The sequence below is a fragment of the Mastigoproctus giganteus genome, chromosome 4, assembly GCF_048544385.1.
Source record: "Mastigoproctus giganteus isolate SK-2022 chromosome 4, ASM4854438v1, whole genome shotgun sequence".
Classification (NCBI taxonomy): Eukaryota; Metazoa; Arthropoda; class Arachnida; order Uropygi; family Thelyphonidae; genus Mastigoproctus; species Mastigoproctus giganteus.
The window spans coordinates 83,476,474-83,492,725 of record NC_143578.1 but is presented as its reverse complement, the minus strand read 5'-3'; the positions used below and the strand labels follow the sequence as shown (position 1 = coordinate 83,492,725).

Genomic DNA, 16,252 nt, shown 5'->3' with positions numbered 1-16,252 from the left:
TATATTGAAGCCTCTACTTATGTTCAGAACAGAAAACCCAAAAGCTCTAAAGGGTTGCGTAAAAAGCACATTGTGTGTAATTTGCCGATCCGGTAAGAAAGCATGGATTACAAGAGAATTGTTTACAGAATGGTTCACAAATTATTTTTTTCCGATAGTTGAACATTACTGCAAAGATGAAGGGATGGAGTTCAAAATTTTTCGATGCTACAAAGACTTGTATGCTGAGAAAAAGAAGAAACAACTTCACCAGACTTCATTATTGAAATACCTAAATAAATATAAAGCTATTTTCTCATCTCTCATTGTTACCTTTTCATTAATAAAATTTTTCCAATATTTTTTATTTCAAATCCTTTTAATTGGTATCAAGTGCAAATTGTTTATAGATTTATTATAATTTGTTTAGAGACTGTTTGTCTGGTACACATTCAATTAAAACCCATTATAATTATACCTCAATCAGCACGGTTTCACATATGGAACAGTTTTGGTACCAATTATCAGTGCTGTGCAGGGTATTGCTGTACTTGTATTGTTACAATCATACTGTTCAAGAAATGACTACAATCAAATGGGTAGGCTATTGGCTTGGATTTTGCTAACCTCTTACAAATGTTGGTTCAGTAGAGTAAGTAGCCAGCATGAGCATAAAACGTTACATCATCCATACTAAATATTTAGGAGTGAAGTATGATGCTAATGTCGCTAACGTTGATTTGGTAGAGTAAGTAGTGGGCATGAGCATAAAATGTTATATCATTAACTTTGGTTCTAGCTGTTCAATTTTAAAACTTTTTTTTTTTTTTTTTGTTGATGCTCTTGAATTTGTGCATCATTTTCTGCTACTAATACTATAATAAAACTTCATGAGGACTATGATATGTTTAGAAGAGACCAAACAAAAATCTGTGTATAATTTTTTGAAAGAGCATCAGTAAGATGAAAAATGTTTTAACATTTAGATAAAAATATCAGGACATGGTGAGAAACAATAGCATAATCAGAAATAATTTTAGGGCAAAGTTGAAACTGAAGAGAAGGATATTTTAGATGTTGGAGTAAATACTTTGATGATTTGCTAAATGAAGCAGCTGGAGACCACTGAAATTGCAAAGAACAGCTAGATTTTAGTCCAGACAGGTGATGCTAAGATCAAATATTTACACGATAACAAATTATAGAAAATAAAAGGGAACAAAACAAGGACCTGTATCGATTTGTTGATCACGTGAAAGTATACAATAAAGTAAAGTAGAATTCTGCTTCTTTTTTTTAGAAAAATATTGTTAAATAGCCTCCTAAGAAAATTCAAAAGTTTACATGAAAATAACATCACACTAAGTTTAAAACTTGGTGTGATGCTGATAATGTGAAAGTAAAAATCAGAACAGTATTATATATGGATGATATTCATATATTATGTAGACAATTATTAATTTTTATTTGATCTTACGGTATAAATTTTTACAATTATTTTTTGCACATGTAGAATGCCATGGAATGCTATTAGAAAGCATGTAAAAGTGATAAAATTCATTTTGATTTTCAATTTAATTGATCAAGAAAAAAATGAAGAGTAGCATTCATGATGTATCGGCAGTACTTGACTGAACAAGGGTACTGGAGGGCATGTGGAATATTAATTCTTAAAAAAAAAAAAAACCCTTATGCAAGCAATTACATGCAATTACTCTTCTTCACGTTCTGTGTTCAATTTGAATATTGGAGACCAACATTTTCCAGACAGCTTTGTCTCTTGCATTGTGAAAAAGTTCTTGTGTTAAGACCCCCCCCCCCATCCATTCTTTGATGTTATTAAGCCAATTTTTTCTTTGTCTTCCTTTTGCCTTTAATCTTTCCTTGCAGGATTAGTCTCTGCAGATCATATTGCGGGCCTCTTATAATATGCCTGAGGCAGGCAGTCTTTCTCCTTGCAATTGTAATTAGTAGTGTTCTTGTTGTCCTTGCCCTCTTAAGGACCTGCTCATTGGTGACCTGATCTGTCCATGGAATTTTGAGAATTCTTCTGAGCATCCACATCCTGACAATTTCCACTTTCACGATTTTCGCATGACCCAGGTTCACATCCATATAGGAGAGTGCTCCTTGTGTAGCATTTGGCTATTCAATATCATTTCTTGAAATCCAGTCTCGTGCCATAGAGGAAGTTCTTAAGATTCTTATATACCTCTTTGGCCCTACAAATTCTGCTCCTAATTTATGTGCCGTGGTAATTTTTTTTGTAAAGATCTTCCCTAGATATTTAAAGCTACTCATTTGTTTGATGTGGGAGTTGACACAGTGTATTTTGATTCTAGGCAATGTCTTTTTGACCATAGTTTTGGTCTTTTTGGCATTAATTATTAAGCCTATCTGTTCGCTGGTTGTTACCACTTTGGTGAGGAGTGTTTGTAGCTTTTCCTCTGATGTTGCAATGAGTATCATCTGCATATTGCAGGTTACTGATAACTGAACCATTAACAGTAATTCCTTCTTTAGAATCTTGTATTAGATCTATAATGGTTTCAGCATAGAGATTGTATAGCATAAGAGACAACACACACATCCTTGCCTCATTCCTTTCTAGATTTATACCCAGTCAATGTTTTCTTCCTCTACAGTGATTGCCACTTCTTGCTCAAGGTATAGTAACCATAGTATCCTTGGGATCAATGTTTAGTTTGTTCAAAAGCTGGAATAGGATATCTTGATTAAAGCAATCAAATGCTTTGTTAAAGTGAGTGAAACGGACAAATAGCTTCTGCTGGTGTTCAGTTGCTCTTTCTGCCAGTATATTCAGAGCAAATATTGCTTCTCTTGTGCCAACCCCCTTTTTAAAACCTATCTGGTTTTTTCCAATTTGTTCTTGAATCTCACCTTCAATTCTGTATAGAATCATCTTCAAGAGTACTTTCATGGAGTGGCTTATGAAGCTTATTGCGTAGTGGTCTACACATTTTGCTGTTGCTGTTGCATTTTTTGGTATGGAAATAAAGATGGATCTCAGAAAGTCAAGGGGTAGTTTCCCTCCATTGAGGATATCGTTGAAAATGTTAATATCGAGGAGCTATTGTTTTCCTCTTGTTCCAAGGTATTTGAGCATTTTGGCTGATATGTTATCAATGCCAGTTACTTTGTTATTGTTCATTGACTTAATCGCTTTCTTCAGTTCTTTCATCAGGAACTTTTGATGTTCACCTTCTGTTTGGGTGTTGTTATTTCCTAATTGTCTGTCCTTGCAGTATAGTTCCCTCAGATATTATTGCCATCTATCCTTTTTCTGTTGCTTGTCCACAATTTACCTGTTGTTTTCATCCAGAATGTGACCTCTTGTGTGGCTTTTTCTTGATGTTTCATAGTTCATTTACTTCTTTGTTTATTATTTCCCTGTCCTCATTTTTCAGATATTCAATCCTTTCACATCTCTCCTCCATCCATATTTGTTTTGTCTTTCTTATTTCCTTTCTAATCAAGCTTTCATACATTTTATATTTTTCTACATCTTTGTTCTTAAAGTTTTTCCTTCACTCTATTAGATCTAGTATCTAACTTGTCATCCATTGCTGTTTGGCTTTCCTTTGGGGCCCTTATCTGCCATTATCCTCTTGAACACAGTCCATTCAGATTCTGGATTCTAGTAGATTGAAATTACTATCCTCCCTCCATTTGCTGTTCAGTTGTAGTTGTGAAGTTGTTGGCGCATCAGCTTCTGTGGCCATAATGCACTTCCCAAGGTTTTCGTATTTTTCTGTGATCCAAGCCTGAGGCAGGATTCAAACCCGCGACCTTTGGGTTGCCAGGTAGGCACTTTACCCACCTGGCTAGCCCGGTCGGCAAAGTGTCTCCCATATACAGGCTGGCTAAATTTTTCTTTGTCCCAGCCTTTCTTTAGTCCATTACTCTTGATTGTCTTTAATTTTATAACCAGCTTTTCTATTAGTGGGCAGTAGTCTGAGCCGATATCAGCTCCAGGATAGGTTTTGACGCTTTTGATTTTGTTTTGGAATCTTTGGTTGGTAATGATGTAGTTGATCTGATTTCGATTAATCTTTGATTAGGCATCATTGGGGGCCTTCCATGTGTATAATCTTCATGTTGGTAGCTTGAACCAGGTGTTCGTAATGACCATTTCATGCTTTTGGCAAAATTCAACCAGTGCAAATTTCCCCTTTCATTTCTTGTTTCCAGTCCAAAAAGACCAATAGTGTTGCCAATCCTGTCTGTTCCAACTTTGATGTTGAAATTTCCCATAACTACATTGATTCCTTTTCTTTTGGCCCAGTTTAGGATGTATTTGAGGTTTAAGATGTCCATTTTAGGATGTCCAGTTTAGGATGTCCATTTTAGGGTGCTCAGTTTAGGATGTCGATTTAAGCAATTGTAAAAATAAAATATTTTTATAACTAAGAGAATACCTTTGTAAATCAGTGCATGTGTTTCATTATTTTTATTTCTTACAACACTTTTATTTACAATAACATTGAAATGGATAAACCCTTCCCACTTCTTTCCAAGGCATACTTTAACATTTAACAAAGTGACTCTTTGTTTTTGCATTTTTGATTTAGCAGAATTCATAGACAGGATTGTTTGACAGTAAACATACCACAGAATGTTTACTGTCGAACATTCTGTGGTATGCACAGAATGGATCTATAGGCTGCATGTGGTCTGTTGTCAATTCCTGCACCACTTGACTGAATAATCCATCATCAAACTGCATATGACACCATTTAACACATCAAAATACCAATATTAGTAGCAACTACTTTACCAAAAAACCTAAACAACATATAGAGCTAACTAACCATTTGTTAGTGCTGCAAATAAAGAAATGGAGGCTTGGAATTAATTTTGAAAAACCTAACTACTGCCAGTCTCATCTGTAGTAAGAAAGTGAAAGCATGTATCTATTACATGAGATGGAAAACTAAGATGTACACATTTCATTTTGCTATGATTTGAAAAAAAAAATTCATTCAAAAGTAAAAAATGAAGAATATTTTGTGCTTCTACACAAGGTGCAGTATGGAAGTATAGAACTTTGGATAGAACTTTGCACGTATGATAGTAGATGTAGGCCACATGTAACTTATTTGTTATTAGTTGTTTTCAACTAAAGAAATACATTTAAAACTAGGTTGTAAAATACAAATTTCATGCAGAGAGGGTTTATTCACCAACTAACATCTCTCAAACACCAGATTTAATTATTATTGCCATTCTATATACTACATGATAACTTTTCCCCCTGTCTTTCCACCTTCTGAAGAAATAGCAGCACCTGAAGCAGTTGCGAGTGGTGGTAATAAGGGGTAACTTGTATTAATTTTCCTATATATGAAAGATCAGTATTTAATTATAAAATAGCAATCAAATTTTACTTTGTTTAAGCCATTATAGAATAGAGTACTCTTTTTAATTATTAAAATATATGGCAATAATGCTTCATAGAAGCTGTTTTATATGAAATTTTCCAGGAGTTATCAACACCGAAGGTGTTCATATAAGTACAGTGAAAGAAGGTCAAGTCTATGAGACAGTAACTCTAAAATGGTGTACTCCAAGATCCAGTTCAGTTGGTAGGTAATATGTTGAGAAATACACAAATTTTTACTGCTCATTTTTTTCAGTAGATTCATTTTTTTAAGCATGTTATATGCACAATGCACCAGTTGTTTTCACCGTGCCATCCTTTTGTCTACAATAACAACTTGACTCCCAATCGACATTTCATTAAATTTTATATTTGAGCTTTAAATAAGATTTGTTGAGCCATGCCAAATTTCATTATCATCAGGACAATAGAAATCTGGCAGTTATTATGTCTTTATGTAATAACTTGACTCCCACCACAGAGGAACCATGATTTTGAGAGCCAATCCAAATTTCATTAAAATTGACCAATAGAAATCTAACAATTATTATTTCTTTTTCCACCCGTCTACACATAATAACTCCAATGGATGGATTTTCACGAAATTTTATATGTGCATCTTTTAGAAAGGTTTGTAGAGCATCTGAAATTTCACTAAAATCAGACCAGCAGAAACCAGGCAGTTATTTCTTTTTTTTTTTTTTTTCATACATAACACATATATATATATATATTATATATTATAACACATATATCATTATATGCATGAAAGCTATGCATATACGGTATATTGGCTGAAAAATGTACTCAATGTACTGCATATTAGCATTAGCAATAGAATCAGTAGAGGCATATGATGCAAGAAAGCAAGCTTATAGAGCATCAGCCAAATAAAAAAAAAAAACATTCCTATTTCACCCATCCATTCACTCCATAAGTTTGTCTGGTTCAGCCTTCAATTTATTTACACTGTCAACTTCCACGATACATGGAAGTTTGTTCCAGCAATCAACCACCCGCTGGTTAAAGGCAAATTTCTGCACATTTATTCTACAACTGTCTTTCCTCAATTTGAATTTGTGTCCCCTCAGATGTGGAATCTGAGCAGGAGATCCATCAGCATTGAGTTGAGCTTCCTCAAACCATTCCAGGCTTATACAACTCAATCAGATCACATCGCAGGTGCCAAGTCTCCAAAGGATGAAATTTGCAGAACTTAGCCTGTCTTGGAACAAGGGGTTGTTCCACTCACTAATCTCGTTTCCCCTTTTCTCTACTCGTTCAAGTATCTCAACATCTTTCCTAAAATTACGCCTCCAGACCTGTATGCAGTACTCAAGGTGTGGCCTGACAAGTGCCTTATACAAGGGGATGATCACCTCCTTATCACTGCTAGCAAAAGTCCTATATATCACTGGCAAGACCCCCATGAGCTACTCTTGCTGCCTGTCTGCACTGCTCAGAAAACTTCACATCTGACTGCACAATTACCCCCAGATCTCTTTCATTCTCCACTACCCTGAGCGTAACACCACCCAGTTGGTACACTTCTCTGGTGTTACTACTACCCATAAGCAGTACTTTGCATTTGTCAATGTTAAACTTCAGTTGCCACTTCTCATCCCATTTGCTCAACTTTTGTAATGCTGTTGCAGTAGTACCATCCTTATTGTTATTAACAACTCTGCCAATCTTTGTATCATCTGCAACCTTTAACATTCAGCTTGATTTACCTTCATTAATGTCATTGATAAATACAGAAAACAATAATGGATCCAATACGAACCCCTGGGGAACTCCACTAATAACATTAGTCCATGAAGAGCAGTGTCCATTTGATACCACTCTCTGTCTTCTCCCACTCAACCATCCTTTTATCCATTGTAGAAACTTGCTCTTAACGACATACTGCTCCAACCTTTGCAGTAGTCTTCCATGTTGAACGGTATCAAAAGCTTTCTGAAAATCCTAGTATATGATATCAAAATTATTTTTTACATCCAGTTCCCTTGTGATCACATCATAGTATCCAGTCCAATTGGTCAGACAAGACTTCAGCTTGACAAACCCATGCTGTGTCTGAAATATAACTGCAATCTTGTCTAGATGATCCTGCAGTGATTCGTTAACCAGTGACTTCATTATTCTGTAATTATTCATGTCACATCTCCATTCTGCTTTGAGAATTGGGGATACATTTGCATTGTACTCCCCAAATTCCAATTCTGCATTCCTGCAATATAACTGCAATCTTGTCTAGATGATCCTGCAGTGATTCTTTAACCAGTGACTTCATTATTCTGTAATTATTCATGTCACATCTCGATTCTGCTTTGAGAATTGGGGATACATTTGCATTGTACTCCCCAAATTCCAATTCTACATGTGCGACACCACTTCTCTGATATCCCAAGAATATCCACCTTTGATGTCTTGACCAGCAGTTCAAATTCATCAGATTTATTTATTATATTCCTAGCATTGTTGTGCATGCAAGCATACACACATCTGTTCTTACTGTTTGTATTTACTTGTTTCATGATGACCCTCCCCCCCCCCCAGCAGTTCCTGAGATCCACAGCAACTTGCTTTTTAAGCTGCTGTTCTTTCAATAGATGCAGTGCAAGAATCACTTTCACCTCTCTGCCTGTGGCTATTATTAATCTATTAGTCTGTGAATCCTTCCAAACTAGCAGTTTTCAAACCCATCTAACATAGCTTGATAGCATCAGCAAATATTTTTGCAAGGCACAGACCACGTTGAGAAAAAATGTACCCCATGAGCTTGCACAAATCTCTCCAGGGCCGAATTGATTGACAAGGCTCTCATCTTGTACTCCTCCTATCGTGCCTGGGCAGAATTGCAGACATTTTCAAATTTAACCCTAACTCCCAACTTTTTTTTTTTTTTTTTTTTTTCAACATTAGCAATAATAGAAGCGTATGATGCAAGAAAGCAAGCTTATATAGCCTCAGCCAAAAAAAAAAAAAAAAAAAAAGACCTTTCCCATTTCACCCATCCGTTCACTCCAAATGTTTGTCTAATTCTGCCTTGAACTTATATAAGTTTCTGACCTCCAGATGGAAGTTTGTTCCAACTATCAACCACCCACTGGCTATAGGAGAATTTCCGTACATGTATTCCACAATTGTCTTTCTTCAATTTGAATTTATGCCCCCTCAGGTGAGTAATCTGAGAAAGAGGAAGAATCACATTAGCATTTAGCCTGCTCAATCCATTCAAGTCTTTATACACCTCAATTAGATCATCTCACAGGTGCCTAGTCTCCAGAAGCTGCAATTTGTAGAACTTAAGCATTTCTTGGTAACACCAACCCTTTTTTCCACTCACCAATCTCAATGCACAAGAATGCACTCTGGTATTGAGTTGGGTTGACAGCTTGATGGGGCCCCCACTTTAATACCTTCAAGGGCATCTACTCTACTCTACTCTTCAAACTCTCATAGACAACCATCAGAACACTGAATTAACACCTAATTTCGTGACACTCTCTGCATAACACACACAAAGACATCATCCTTTTCTAGATCATGTCCTATTCCAGAAAGTCCACAAACATTTCACAAGTTGTGCATTTTTTAGGCTGTGATGCATTGGGGAATCGCCCCCATTGCTTCTCTTCCGAACTACAGCACTTCTGCTACTTTATGAATGTTGCTTTGCTGCTTCAGTCTGGGGCAGGTAATAATTTTAGTAATTACATACAATGTAATTAATAAAAAATGAAAATTAATAAGGTTAATAAATTTAATTGCTTAAATTAATATAATATTCAAGTATATTATACTATACTATACTATACTATACTTGACTATATGATACTATACTAAGCTAATGCTTGTTTGTTTGTTAGTTTGTTCTTTTGTTTTTAGGAGCATTAGCAACTAAGGCCATATTGCTCCGGGATACCCCTCGACGTGGGCACCTGTACATGGTGAGGGGACCTCCCAGTGATGCTGCTGGACTTCCAGAATAGCATCACTGGGATCCAACGCCCACAGCCCAGGTTCCAGGCTTACATCAATGGAATCCGGCATGTTTGCCATGCGCTGCGACCTGTGGAAATTCGGAAAGGGGGATCCTGGTGGTTGAGAGGCCCAGCTTCAATACACCACTTTGTCCCCTGCTTCAACAAGACGGGTGGTCCTGGAAGGCCCGGCTAGGATCAATCGGCTAGTAAGCTCGCCTGCGAGGATCAACTGTGTCAATGCCACGCCCCTACCCTCATGGTCCGAGGGACAGGATTCAGGCTGGCGGCGGTGCGGTTATAGTGTCTGGGTAGCCCTGGTGTTGCACTCCCGAGCGCATTTATTGCATGCCGGGTAGTGGGCGTCCCTTTGGGCTCCGTGGTGGGTGGGGAGCCCGGGCACTGAACCACTTAAAATTTACATGAATCCTGATAAACTTACTTCCTCAGGGGCCCCAACCCAGTCCCTATCTGAAACCATAGACAAAGATTCAGATAGCATTATTGCTAAAAAGAGGCGGCGAAAGGAATTACCATCAGGGCCTGTCCCAAGGTTCTTAATTATGCATTCTACCAATGAAACACCGATTGGTAAAATGTCACCCTTTTTTATTCAAAAAGGGTTAGACGGGTTAGCAGGTTCACCCAAATCAGTTAAGAGGCTTCGTTCTGGAGACGAGGCGCCTCCGTAGCCAGGTGGGAAGGAGCAGCAGTGCGTAGCACACGCTTCTTGATTAGACCGGGGTTCGAGCCCGTCACCACCAAATACGGAGGATGCGAAAAGGTCAGGGAATGACCACCGCATATTCCCGGAGCAATATGGCCTTAGTTGCTAATGCTCCTAAAAAACCAAATAACAAAAAATAACAATCTGGAGACGTTTTTAATTGAAACTAAAAATGACAGGCAATCTGAACATCTACTCCGAACAACATCAATCGGAGGAATCCTATAACAGTGACACCACACAGAACACTCAATTCATCGAGAGGTGTCATTTCGGAGTGGGACCTTCTCGACGTAACCGAGGAGGAAATCTGCTCCGAATTAAAACCACAGGGAGTCATTGCCGTCAAGAGAATCACTGCGCGAAGGGATGGAAAAATTGTTAAAACCAGGAGCGTTATCCTGACTTTTAACTCTCCTAAACCTCCTGACGAGATTAAAGCTGGATACATCAATTGTTCAGTACGTCCATATGTTCCGAACCCTTTACGGTGTTTTAAATGCCAGAAGTATGGACATTCTCAAATGGCCTGCCGTGGAGTCCTTGCATGCGCTCGATGCGGTGCAAAGGACCACGAAACAACAGCATGTTCAGCCGTAAAACCCACCTGTATTAACTGAGAGGGAGAACACCCTGCCTACTCACGAGCATGCCAGAGGTGGAAAGAAGAAAAAGAGATTCAACGGCTGAAGGCAGAGCTAAACATATCATACCAGGAGGCAAGGAAATCGGTGAAACCCCTGAATATCAACAGACCTACCTACGCCCAGAAGGTAGCAGGGAGATGTTCCGTCGGAACTCAGACGGACATGACCATTCCTCCAAAGGAGTCTTTCACTCTCATCGCACGTTATCTCTTAAGTTCTCAAAAACCTGCACAGAAGGACCAATCAGCTGCCACTCCTATATCGGTACCTCCTAATGCTCCACAAGTAACAAAGGTAATTATGAAAGAAAAGAATAAGAAAGGGGAAGTCCCCCCCCCCTAGTACCCAAGAAAAGATGGATGTCGAGCAGAAGGAGGTACCCGAAGATTCAGTCTTGGAACTCTTTGCGAAGGAAGAAATGGACACGGGACAGCGTCCATTCTTCCTCAAAAAAGATAAACCCAAGACTGATAAAAGTAAGCCCTCAGCACCTCGGAAGCCGCCTGATGGACCCACCAAGCCAAAATAATGGCTAAATTCCCACAATGGAATTGTCGTGGATTCCGGCGAAATATTGATGACATCGAGGCCCTCCTGCAAAAGCATGAGCCAGTTTGCTTTTGCTTGCAGGAGACATATCTAAAGGCAAATGATCCCACCATGCACAATATCACATTTTTTCGAAAGGATAGAATTGCGGATGGCTCTGTACATGGGGGAGTAGCTATCCTTGTGGGTAACCAGACCCCAGTGCAGCCCTTGCTAATTACAACTAGCATAGAAGCTGTTGCAATTCGCCTTGCGGTGGGATTTTTATTAACCGTCTGCTCTATCTATTTGCCACCTGGGACTGACATCTCCCAGGAACACCGTGATGATCTTTTAACGCAGTTTCCTCCCCCTTTCTTACTTCTCGGGGATTTTAATGGACATAACACCCTGTGGGGTAGTGCTAACATCAATGGAAGGGGACGAGTCATTACTTTTTTCCACATGCCTACCCGTACTTTTTCTGCCATTGATCTCTCTATCTGCTCCCCTTCTCTACTCCCTTCACTCACTTGGGAAGTGGAGGAGAATCCATACGGAAGTGATCACTTCCCTGCGATAACCTTGTTACACAGTGGGAGACCATGTCTTCCCTTCAGGTTACCACGGTGGAAGATTGATCAGGCTGACTGGACTGCCTTCCAACATCAGGCAAATTTTGATCTTAGCACAGTCAGTCAAGAGCCTATCAATGATGCAGTTAAGTACATCACAGAAAATATTGTTCAAGCAGCTGCGAATGCTGTTCCAAAAACATCTGCCCGGTTTCCACCATTTCCCAAACCTTGGTGGAATTCACAATGCACAGCAGCAAAAAAGGTTCAAAACAAAGCGTGGGGGATATTCCGCCGATATCCTACCACGACCAACCTTATAGCCTTTAAACGTGCACGAGCCAAAGCACGATATATCCGCCGTCAGAGTCAAAAGGAATCGTGGATCTGTTTTACATCGTCTATTAACCAGTCTACCAACTCTAAGGTAGTCTGGGATAAAATCCGGAAAATGAAGGGAAAATATACATCCCACCCTTCTTCAATCCTAGATTATAATGGATGCGCCATTGCAGATCCAACTGCAATAGCCAATTCTCTTGGGGAAACATTCTCTAACATCTCTGCAACATCTTCGTATTCCCCAGAGTTCCTGGTCCTGAAATATAAAATCGAAAAACAGGCACTTAACTTTAAATCTAAGAGCATTTATCCCTACAACGGGGATTTCACTATTCAGGAACTGAAAAGAGCCCTCGCTCTTTCCAAAGCAAGTGCTGTTGGACCAGATGGCATCCATTATGAAACGATTAAACATCTTTCACCAAAATCTATGGATTGTCTGCTCCTTCTGTATAACAGAATCTTTACTGAATGGCAGTTTCCGGACTCCTGGCGAAAGGCAATCATTCTTGCCTTTCCTAAGCCAGGAAAGGATCCAAAAGTCACCACCAATTATCGTCCTATTGCTTTGACTAGCTGTCTGTGCAAAATCCTAGAGAGACTGGTTAATTCTCGTTTAATATCGTATTTCGAATCAAATGACCTTCTCTCCAACATCCAGTGCGGCTTCCGAAGGAACCGGTCCACTTTGGACCATCTTATTAGATTGGAAGCATCCATCCGGGATGCTTTCCTAAAACGCGAACACTTGGTGTCGGTGTTCTTTGACATGTAGAAAGCATATGACACAACTTGGAGATTTGGCATTTTAAAAGATTTACATAGCCTAGGCCTAAGAGGGCATCTCCCCTTTTTTATTCACAACGTTTTAGCCATTCGATCGTTCCAAGTTCGTGTGGGATCCTCACTCTCTTGCTCCTTTAGCCAAGAGGAGGGAGTACCACAAGGATCAGTATTAAGTGTCACGCTTTTTGCCATCAAAATAAATTCCATCACAGAACAACTTCCTCCAACTGTAAACAGTGCCCTCTATGTTGATGACTTTAGCATTTTTTGTCAGTCGTGCAACATGAGGGTTATTGAAAGACAACTGCAGAAAGCCATTGATAGTCTGAATTCCTGGGCACTTGCTAATGGCTTCAGGTTCTCGCCGGAGAAGACCGTTTGCGTACACTTTTGTCGCAAGCGTAATCTTCATCCTGAACCTGAATTAAGGCTCGGACAAAATGCTATTCCAGTAGCAGCGAACACAAAATTCTTGGGACTCATATTCAATAAAAAACTGACCTTTTTGGATCATATTCGTCAACTCCGCACAAAGTGCACACGTGGGCTTAATATTCTCCGCTCGCTCTCCTCTACATCTTGGGGAGCAGACCGATGGACCCTTCTTTGGCTTTACCGTGCACTTGTGCGATCCAAACTAGATTATGGGTCCCAGGTATATTCCTCAGCCAGAGACAGTGTCCTTCGATGGCTGGACCCCGTCCATCATCAGGCCCTACGTATTGCTACTGGAGCATATCACACATCTCCTGTCCAGAGCTTATATGTCGAAGCAAACGAACCACCGTTATCGCTTCGACGTAAGCAGTTGTCTTTAAAGTATGCTTTAAAACTGAAATCCCTGCCAGACCATCCTACGTGGCCATTCGTTTTTGAGCCACAATGGGAAAATTTATACAATACTCGTAAGACTGCCAATCGTCCTTTTGGTATTCATCTCCAAGAGCTACTCAAAGAACTTAATATCAAGGTAGACAAGGTTGCCCAAACATCAAAGCAACCCTTTCCACTCTGGCATGCTCGTGTCCCGGCATGTGACATGTCACTTAGAAACTGGGGAAAGTCGGACACTCCATCATGTGTCTACCTGCAGCTTCATTCAGCACACCGAACTGAATATTCCGACTTCGCGCCAGTCTACACAGACGGTTCGAAGTCAGAATCATATGTGGGATCTGCTGCTGTCTTTACAGACAGCACTATATCGGAGCAGATTCCCTCTGAATGCAGCATATTTACTGCAGAGCTGCACGCTGTAGAGTTAGCCTTGGATCACATTAGTAAATGCTAACACCAACGGTTCATTTTATATTCCGACTCTCTTAGCATGTTACAGGCTTTAATATCTGTGAGATATAATCCTCATCCAGTTCTGTCTAGTATTCAGCAGAAGATTCACTTCCTCCGTGGACGTGAATATGATATCCGCTTCTGGTGGATTCCCAGCCACATCGGGATTAGGGGAAATGATTTGGCTGACGCCGCAGCCAAATCAGCAATTCCCAATAATAACCGGTGCCTGTCAGTCCCCTATACAGACTACAGGCAAATAATACACGAGAAGATACACTCCCAATGGCAGGATTTGTGGAATAGACAGACTGTGAATAAATTATATCATATAAAGCCTGTAATTGAACCGTGGCAGTCTAGTCTGCGCAGGAATCGTAAGGAGGAAGTTGTTCTTGCCTGGACCTGCATAGGACACAGTCATTTAACTCATTCGTTTCTGCTGAGGGCTGATGACCCTCCTGTTTGTGAGTTCTGTGGCACAATTTTAATAATAAGACACATTTTAGTTGAATGTCCAGATTTTAGCAATATCTGTGTTACCGCTTTTAATCATCTGATTGAGCCGTATACACTCAGTCAGATTTTATCTGACAATTACCATGTGTCTGCTATTTTTAGCTTTTTGAAATCAGTAAACCATTTTACCCATATTTAAAAAATCAACTCTTTTAATGTTTCTTGTTTACTGATATTTGCCTTTTACCGTTTATACTTGTTTTTATACTTTGACTTGGTGACCTAATTCGTTAGGCCACTAAAAATTTTATTTTTTAATGACTAGGTTTTGGCGCATTATAGCCTTAGTCGCTAATGCGCCAATAAAACCCAACAACAAACAAACAAACAAGCTCTGGGATATGCGATGGTCATTCCCTGACCTTTCCGCATTCTCCGTATTTGGTGGTGACGGGCTCGAACCCCGGGCTAATCAAGAAGCGTGTGCTATGCACTGCTGCTCCTTCCCACCTGGCTACGGAGGCGCCTTAAGCTAATGCAGCGATATATACTCTGCTATATAGTTTTATGTTATACCTTAGTTATTAAGTTCAAGATATACACTATCAAGTTATATATATTGTAGTGAAGCACTAGGATTTTATGTTTGTTGACATGTGCTGGTTGGAGAAATGAATGGGAAAGTTGACAGCTGTGCAGAAATGCAATTTTCTTGATTCACACAAAATTTATTATACTACGCTAAAAAAAATTTTGGTATAAATCATTAATTATTACTTGTCGCTATTGTACTGAAATTCATACATTAACTGACTTGTTTCTGTATTCTATGACAGTAGCAACTTAAATGACAAAAGGAAAACATTTTTTTTTTGTCATTTAAGATACTCTAGAATTATAAGTACAGGATCATCATGAAAAGACAACATACAGGATCATCAAAAATGAGCCGACCAGGCTAGCCGGGTGGATAAAGTGCCTGCCTGGTAACCCAAAGGTCGCGGGTTCGATTCCCGCCTCGGGCTTGGATCAAAGTACTGCAAAAACCTTGGGAGGTGCATTATGGCCACAGAAGTCTATGCACCAACAACTACCAAAAAAAAAATAAAAAATAAAAAATGATACAGTTTTAGATGTCTATTTTTTAAAGTATTGGGCTGCCATCAGTGAGGATGGTGTTAATGAACATTTAAGACATGCATCACTGGCTGGCGAAATTTTTTGCAGGTTGATGTTACACCCTAGTGGGAAAATTTTATAAGAAAGATGGAGCACACTTTGTGTGGCTTTCTTCTCTATGTGCAGCCATTTTGTCAAGCTTTTTTTTTATTAAACTAGTAGTTTTATTACAGTGTAGATGAATTTAAAGTGAGATTTAATAGTAGAAAAGTGAATGAATTTGGAAAAATCATTTTTCCAAGAGGATGGGGCAAAACCACATATAGCAAAGGCAGTTCATTTCCTGAAGGAATGTTTTAATGATAAGTTCATCTCAACTTGATATTCTAAATTAGCAACAGCAACCTTTT

At 39.2% G+C, this 16,252-nt stretch overlaps 1 protein-coding gene across 1 annotated transcript in view; it reads left to right on the top strand.

Annotated features, from left to right (window-relative positions):
• The window catches only part of asun (integrator complex subunit 13 asun), a 409,288-nt gene that overhangs the window by 160,871 nt on the left and 232,165 nt on the right, over positions 1-16,252 (top strand). The window contains exon 8 of the mRNA XM_090371642.1: positions 5,484-5,585. Within this exon, the coding sequence (XP_090227768.1) occupies positions 5,484-5,585 (102 nt within the window). The remainder of the gene's footprint in view (positions 1-5,483; positions 5,586-16,252) is intronic.